General features: G+C 39.0%; 1 protein-coding gene across 1 annotated transcript; it reads right to left on the bottom strand.

Moving 5' to 3' along the window:
- Positions 1-1,682: 1,682 nt before the first annotated feature.
- LOC122641543 (probable serine/threonine-protein kinase PBL23) lies at positions 1,683-5,269 on the bottom strand. The gene is made up of 5 exons (XM_043834811.1): positions 5,126-5,269; positions 4,338-4,516; positions 4,041-4,230; positions 3,242-3,633; positions 1,683-2,261 (listed from the first exon to the last, which is right to left on the bottom strand). The coding sequence occupies exons 1-5, from the start codon at positions 5,244-5,246 to the stop codon at positions 1,944-1,946; spliced, it is 1,200 nt and encodes a 399-aa protein (XP_043690746.1). The 5' UTR covers positions 5,247-5,269; the 3' UTR covers positions 1,683-1,943.
- Positions 5,270-8,424: the final 3,155 nt, after the last annotated feature.

Below are 8,424 nucleotides of genomic sequence, written 5' to 3'. Positions count from 1 at the left end.
GACTTCAGTCTCAGCTGTAAAAACAGCAGCAAATCTGATGTATTATGATCAGATCTTACATGCAATGGCTTTGCATGTTAGATCTGATGCATCCCAAGGCATTCCCATGGTGTTCAGGGCATTACAAGTCTGGGATACAACCATCAGAGCAGAGATCAGGGAACCAACACAGAGAACAGCAGCATACGGGGATTAGGATCATTACCTGGAGGTGGTATGCAGCTGGTTCAGTGCTCAGAATTGCAACATAGGTCTCCTTCCTTCTCCTTCTCTTTCTCTCTTTCTAACTCAGCTACAGCAGCAAGGACGAAATAGCAGTCCCCCTCCTCTATTTATAGAGTTGGGCTGACTGAGGCCTGTTTGGCCTTAGGCTCCCTTTCCCAAGAATGCATTTTTGGGTGCATTCTGGGCCATTCTGGCTGCACTAGTGGGGTCCACTTAGCTCCAGGGGTGGGTAATGGTTCCTAAAATTCCCATCTACCCCTAGAGGGTGTTCATGGTCTGTATGGGTGGTCCCCACATGTCTAGAGTCCAATAAACCCATTTTAGCCACTTTGGACGATTCTCCGAGACTTTGGGCCAATCGCCTAGTGCATCGCCCAGAGAATGCAGCATTGTTGTATAGGCCTTGGGCTTGCACAGGTGCTTGGCCTATGGCTTGGGCATTGCACCAACACCTCATCCAGGGTTTGACACACATCTGAACAGGTGTGGGCCCCACAAATATGGATAGGAGAGAGAGTACCTAGGGTTGATGCAGTACATCATGCTGTGGGCAGTGCAGCTGCATGGGTTTGCAATCCATCTTCTGACAGATATATAGGAGGACATCCTCGGGGGTTCTCCACTGAATTCAACCACTGGAGTGATGCTCCACAGTGTGTTTGGGTGACTGGTCACAAGTTCCTGTCCTTCATCCAAAATTCTAGTCAGTCAGGGGTAGGCTTGACAAGGGAGACGGTAGAAGGTGGTGACGGATGGTGGTGGCAGCGCTAGGTGGTAGTGGTGGCACTAGGGCAAAACCGAGAAAGAGAAGAGTCGATTAGGGTTCAGAATCCCTAGGTCTATACCACTCTAATACCATGATGGATTTGGGGAAAATATGATTTGTGTCTAATGAGACACAACTAGCTTTATTTATAATAGAAAGGAGAACATTTTAGAATGGTTACAAGACAGAATTACCCCTATTGACAATTCTACCCTTGTATCCATATTACAACATTACCATTGCGCCAAGGTCCGAAACATGGCACTATATATATTCAGTAAGAATTTTAGTCTGTGTAACAATGGTTGGTTATAGTGAGACTGTCATCATGACAGTGTTGCCCTCCATATAATAGAGACGGTCTTTTTTGTCATGTAGGGGCATAAATGGTAAATATAAATACTATTATAGTGTACAATAATATCATATTTAAATTTTAGAAATTGTGTCCAATGATTATTGAACCACAAATAAATGGGTTAGTCCTTAAATCACATTGACTTTAATCATATTGAGCTTCCAGGCAACAAACCCCAATCATCATCAAATTGCAGTTTTTGAGTGTAGTTGATTGGTTTTGTACATAATTCTTACCATAACAAGATGGAGCATTAAGGCCCTAAACAAACTGGATTTTTTCGAATAGAAGCAAATCACAGGCACTTTTCGCATCCCATCTTTCCCCTTGACTTTAAGAAATTGGGTACACTATATAATTCAGCAGCTCATAAACCAACAGTCACCATATTAAAATACACATAGCCATACTTGCATCAACTATTTAATCTGTTAGTTTTCTAAATTTGAGCTGCAAAACCATGTATCTTCACTATGATCATATCTCACATATGGAATGAGGTGTAGACAGGGAGCACCATCCTCTCCAAAGGTATATGTCTTTTGATTTATGCTGCTGCTTAACTGCAATTTCCTTCATTATTCTGCAACAAAGCTACACTCCATCAGTTCCACTAACACTTCCTTCTCCTCTATCCAAATCACTTTGTGTTCTAGCATCTGAAACACCATCTCTATCAATAGGAGACGAGTCCGGTGTATCTTTAGCGTTTTCATCTTCATTATTTGGTACAGCTAGATACTCAAGAGCAGTTACGACATCACTGATCAAAGGCCGGGTGCTAGCTTCCTCTTGGAGACACATGGCTGCAACCGCAAGAGCTTGGTATAGAGCCTTTATAGGGTAGTTTCCTTCAAGCAGTGGGTCCGCCATTAATGTAAATTTTCTCCTATCCCTAAACAGTGGTTGTGCCTGCAAACAGGAACCAGAGCTGATATTAAGCCATGCTTTGGAAGATAGATTTGGCAAAATGTACCACGAAATATATAGTACATAAGGACACTTTTAGTATCAAAAGGGATGAGAGAACTCATCAATGCAGAACTAATTATGTGGAAAAACAAATCCGATGGCTTTCACAGACATATTGCTTGCAACAAGATATCATACAATGGCAGTAACATCTGATATATCAAATAAATTGTGATAACTAGAACAATACAAGAGATAAGGGGTTCTCCACCCCATATTCTAAAGCAAGGGCAGTTAACCAGCAAGTAGGATGGGGAGGGGTGGATTTTGAACCATTTTCTGGTATCAACACTCTCAGATTTGCATGGATGATAGCTAAGAAATATATTACTTGCATTTTGGCATGAAGTCTATACTAGGAGATGAACAAACCACCCACTCTGCACATGCTTATCCACCAATCATAGCACCATGCCAAGTGTAGATCACATTAAAGATCTATGATGAATTGATCATAATGTAAGCTTGTATTTTATCTCTTATTTTTGTTTTTCAGGTGAGGAAAGTGTGACACATTTCTATGGCCCAAGGGACCTCGGATGACTAACATTAGTATAATGCTTCACCACACAAATATGTACTTGAATACAGGTGATAATATAAATGATGTAACACAGTGTTCACAATTAAAAGAAAATAATGTGATGCAGCAGCACTACCGATGCACTGATCTGTGAACCTCTGAGACTAAGTCCAATTAGCAATTGCACATAGATGTTATAACCCATGGTGGCTTATAAGGAGTAAGGTCATAAGAAACACCAAGTGGGATCAATGTATACATATTTCTCTTAGGAAGAATCCTTAGTTGATTAATCTACATTATGAGTTCCTGGATTTGTTATTCTATATCACTATTGGTATCAGTACACTAGAAGAAACTGCTATGGTTGTTTGTGGAATTAATTGTTAAAACATACCCAAGTAACAAGATTCTGTTCGCATGTAGGTCTTGTATTGTCAACAACTCTCCTTCCTGTGATTATCTCCAGAAACACGACTCCAAAACTGTACACATCGGACTTTGTTGTCAATTGACCTGTCATTGCATACTCAGGTGCACAATAGCCATAGGTCCCCATCACTCTTGTAGACACATGGCTTTTATCACCAGTTGGACCCAGCTTGGCAAGACCAAAATCAGAGAGTTTTGGGTTGAAATCCTCATCCAATAGTATGTTAGATGCTTTAAAATCACGATAAATCACTGGGGGGTTGGCCGTTTCATGCAAGTATTCAAGACCTTTGGCTGCACCTTCAGCAATTTTCATCCTAGTAGTCCAATCCAAAGGCTTCTTATTTGGAGGCAAATCTGCAACATCAGAGCAGCTTCATAATTACCTGTTAAGAAACTTGTACCAATAGAAAGGAGGGCTAAAAAAGGCACCAATTGGGTCTTATAGAGAAAGGATAACCAACCAACTACATGGGTATGCAGCAGTGGTCTTTCCTATTGATGACACCTAAATTATGTGGTATAGTTGGTTAGGATGGTTAGGACGGAATTAAGTCACTGCTTTCCTTGGCTAAGGAGATCTCCTAATGTGATCCTTCAAAGGGTCTGTCCTGCTCCGTGCATCTACATCACATGTAATGTTTTGTTTTCTACCAGGAGTGAACATAGTGTCTTTAAGCATTCGAAGGTGATTTTCATACAATAGAAAATTGCAAAGGGTGTCCTCATGTTTCAGAAAGTTACATAAAGCTAATATATCATACCGAGAAGGTGATCTTCTAAAGACCCAAGTGCCATGTATTCATATACTAAAATCCTTTGATCGCCTTCTGCACAGTAACCAATCAGGTTCACAAGGTTTGGGTGGTGAAGAAGACTCAGCATCAAAACTTCCACAAGGAACTCTCTGGTTCCTTGCAATCCATTCCGGTCAAGTTGCTTAACAGCCACAACCTGAGCAAGTTAGCATTATTACTTTAGCTGATTCAGATAATTGCCTTTGATTTTTCAATGTGGAGGAAATGAAAAGGTAGAGAGACAGACAGAGAAAGAGAGAGTACTTGGTTTGTGCTCTCGATGTGTCCCTTGTACACTCTCCCAAAGCCGCCTTCTCCAAGCTGACATTCAGATTTGAAATTTTTAGTTACAGCTGATAACTCACGGAATGTGAAGGTTTGAGCAGCAATCTTCCCATTTCCAACTTTCAGTATCTCTTCAGCTATCTTCAGCCTGGTGCTTTCTGCAAAGCAAGAATATTTGTAAGCACTATTTTATGCGTGAGGTGTCTAACTAATTAAAAGAAATTCGGGTGGCAGGATAGATTTGAACTGCTCAATGGGACCACATGAACGAAATCCCTAAAGTAAAGAGTGACATTGTTTGAAATATTGAAGATAAGCAATCAATTCTCCCTTATAAATGGGTTTTCATACAGAGCCCCTGCTATGTGCCTAGATGTATAAATCTGAATGGGATGGCACGAACAGCAGTAAATGTTGATGTGAGAAGATCTTAACTTAAATTTTGATTGGTGGCCTAACTTTGAGACTCATCTAAGAATCAAGAAAACTGAAAGCCATCTCAGGAACACCTATGATCTCAGTTTGGTTTCATTGTACGTTCTTCTTCCAGAATGATTTGGGGAATATGGCTTGTCTCATATCACTGGTTAGGTATTTAGACAGGCTTGAATAAAAATAAACATCTGGGATGGAAAATTGGTCTACTCAATCAAAATATCAAACTCTATGAGGACATCAATAAAATTATATCATCTTGAAGGTAAAAGAAATCAAGCCCATTTTGAATTACTTTAATAATGAAGATTGACATCGAAACAGAACCTTACCAGACTTAAAAGATATTTTTTTGACGAATGAGGCTAATGTACCTCCGTCTTTAAATTCCTTATTGCATTTCTTCAACGACTGCCCATTTTCATCCGGATTACAGCATGAAAAACAACTCATCTTCCACTACCTCGTGCCTTAAACAATCATCAAAATCTCTTCTTCTTTTCGTTAAAACAAGAAATTCGTGTTACCATCACTACCACCACCATCACAGGGGAATATCCATCACCATTAGAAATTAAGGCCCATACCAAGACAAACCCAGACAATCAAAATCAAATAGGTCGGAAAAATTAATCACGGACTGGGAATGTGGCTTGGAATTGCAGAGAAACCGGAAAGTTTTAACTCCGGGCAGAAAAAAAAAGTTTCCTGGTTGCTGAGGAACAGGAAACCATATGCATTCCTTTTCCTCAATCTTTCCAAACGGACCAAACCCCACCATAAAATCGGGAAAAAGGGCTTTGACGCAGTAGTTCTTGCTAAATTTAGTTATCTTTCGGACTTATCTTGAACGGGAGAGAGAGAGAAAACGCGGGCGGCCGTCAAGTTTCAACGACTTTATTTCAAGGATAAACGGATTTTAAAACTTCCCACCCTTTGTCTTTCTCCCTGTTTATGTTCTGTATATGGTCTGGATTCGGGGCGGGTCATATCAGAAGGCTAGGTTATGATTTGACCCACAAATCATTATCCTCTCCTGTAACTGCGGGGTGCAGTATTGCATCGTACGCCGCAGCAAAGGCCATATAGCACAGCAGGCCCCACATGATGCACATGACCTCTGCAGCCGTCGCACGATGCATTACTACACCGTGTAGTAACTGCATAGGATAAAAATTCTTTAACCCACCGATCCTCTAACTCCTAGAAAGAAAGCACAGATCATAATATTTAGATCAGGTTCACAATTCACAAAAGAAACAGGTAGGTATCGATATCGTTCTCTGTTGATACTAATCCATATCGGTCTATATCGGTTTAGATTTTATTTTATAGTTTTATCTTTGGTTGTACCAATCCACCGATACAGGATCCGCTAGGAATCGGTATTAGTCTCCTCTAATAATAATACGAATTGATCAATCCAATATTGATTCCTCAAACCGTTTACCCCACAGGTCATACATATTGATCTTTGTATGCGTTTAAGTGAAAATTTAGGAGGGGAAGTGATTAAGATTGTCAACAATTAAAATCATTTGCAGTGCACCAATCTGTCCGGAAGACAAGCTAAAAAAACATAACCAAGAAACAAGGCTTGCTTAATTTTCGGGAAGTTACAAGTTTTCTTAAACTTGCGGAGAAAAAGTCCAATAAATGATGTGTAATGATAATTTAGAGTTTTTATTTTTAATTAATGATTCATTATGTAATTAATTATGTGGTCCATGTAGTTGGGCCTTTTTTTTTTTTCTTTTTTTTTTTTTGAGTAAATAACATCCATGGTATCTAACATTTTGACAAAATGTAACATAGGTACCCGACGTTTCACATTTTGCATGTGGGATAATTTTAGTTAATCCCATTACCTATATATTTTCTTTGTTTAATTTACCTGTATTATGTAATTGAATTTTTTATTCTTAAATTTAAAATATTAAACACATTATAAATAGAGCAAGAGATCGTTGTCTGGTCGTATAGCGCTTGCAACAACACAGGGGTCAATGAGAGCGGATGTAGGGACATCAACATAGATGCAATTTTTTATTTCATGAGCATTAGTGCAACACTTTTGCATGCTCCTATGTCTAGGAGCAGCAACCACACGACCAGAATGGGGTAGCTTTAAGAATGTAGAAGAACCAATTTCTGTCACTTGTAAGTTGAAACTCATCTTAGATGGATGGGGTAGCTTTGTTTTTTTTTATGGTCTTCAAAGTTTCTTCTGGTCAATATAGATACTATGGCATGTCCAATACATGCATAATCCCACTTCTGAGCACCGGGTGGTGATAAAGCGAGTGCTAAGTAGGCTTGTAAACGGATTGGATTCGGCTTGGATACGGATCGGATGTAATCGGATTTGGATATTTCCTGGTCGAATATGGATACCTCTAAACGGATTCGGATGGATTCCGATGCGGATCGAATTTGGATTTTCGACCATCCGTTTACACCTCTGCATTGTGTAACCCGAACCTTCCTCCCCCTAATGGATACAATTCACTCTCAATCCATAGTTTTAGATCATGATTCTCTTCTCCTCATATTCTACAACATGTTGAATCTTCAAAAACCCTCAAAATCGTTATTTACTTAATTTTTTATAATTAAGTATTCGGATTTTTATCGAAGTATTCGGATTTTTTTTCTGGATATCGCTAATCGAATACGGATGCCCCTAAACGGATATGGATGCTGATCGAATTCGAATTTTCGGTTATCCATTTACAGCCCTAGTGCTAAGGTACTTACATTTTTCTGTCTACGAGTGGTCATTGTATTTATCTTGGTAACAATCTTATCTCCTAGTCTTTTACCGAAATCATTTGATTGCAATCCGTCTTTATTAACCTCTCATTTTATGGTGTGACAACATAAGAGCAACTTACATAGTTGCCAATCAAGTTTTCCACTCCAAAACCAAGCATATTGCTCTTGATTATCACTTTGTACTAGAGAAGTTAGTTGGAAAACACTTAGATGTCAAATATATCTCTACTCCTGATCAGGTGACTATCACTACAAAGGCTCTAGCATTTACCTGTTTCAAGTTTCTTCGAGACAAGCTCACAGTCTATTCTAGACCATTTCCCTTAAGGGGGGGTGTATAGAAGATCAAAACTAACATGTGCTACATACATTAAAAAAAAAAAAAAAAAAAAAAAAAAAAAATAATGTATCCAGTGCATGAGGCTCCTGCCACTATGGATTCTAGGGAGGGTCATAATGTACGCAGCATTACCCTTGCTTACGCAAAGAGGTTGTTTCTAGACTCCAACTCATGACCACTTGGACACAATGGAGCAACCTTAACATGTGCCACATCATCTCGATTTAAAATCTAAAAAGCAATCTTCTTAGATGTTACAATCGTTAACGATATTGTACCACATTATCTCAACCCTTACAAAATTCAAAATCTTCTCAAATGGAGAGCAATCTTATCAGTTGTTACCGATGCCACAATCTTGTATTCTATCCATAGATGTATAATGTAACTGAATGTAAAACCACCGATTAGTTTTTTTTTTTTTTTTTTTTTTTTTTTTTTGTCACTTGTAATTTGTAAGTTGAAACTCATCTTAGATGGGGTAGCTTTTGTTATGTTCTTGGAAGTTTCTCCTCG

The sequence above is a fragment of the Telopea speciosissima genome, chromosome 10 (genome assembly GCF_018873765.1).
Source record: "Telopea speciosissima isolate NSW1024214 ecotype Mountain lineage chromosome 10, Tspe_v1, whole genome shotgun sequence".
Classification (NCBI taxonomy): Eukaryota; Viridiplantae; Streptophyta; class Magnoliopsida; order Proteales; family Proteaceae; genus Telopea; species Telopea speciosissima.
The sequence above is the reverse complement of the archived record's forward strand: the minus strand, read 5'-3'. Positions and strand labels throughout refer to the sequence as shown.

Coding starts and splice junctions, on each gene's coding strand:
- LOC122641543 (XM_043834811.1), bottom strand. CDS start 5,246: ATGAGTTGTTTTTCATGCTGTAATCCGGATGAAAATGGGCAGTCGTTG. Junction 3,634..4,040: donor TTTAGAAGATCACCTTCTCG/GTATGATATATT, acceptor CTGATGTTGCAG/ATTTGCCTCCAAATAAGAAG. Junction 2,262..3,241: donor AACAGAATCTTGTTACTTGG/GTATGTTTTAAC, acceptor TCCTGTTTGCAG/GCACAACCACTGTTTAGGGA.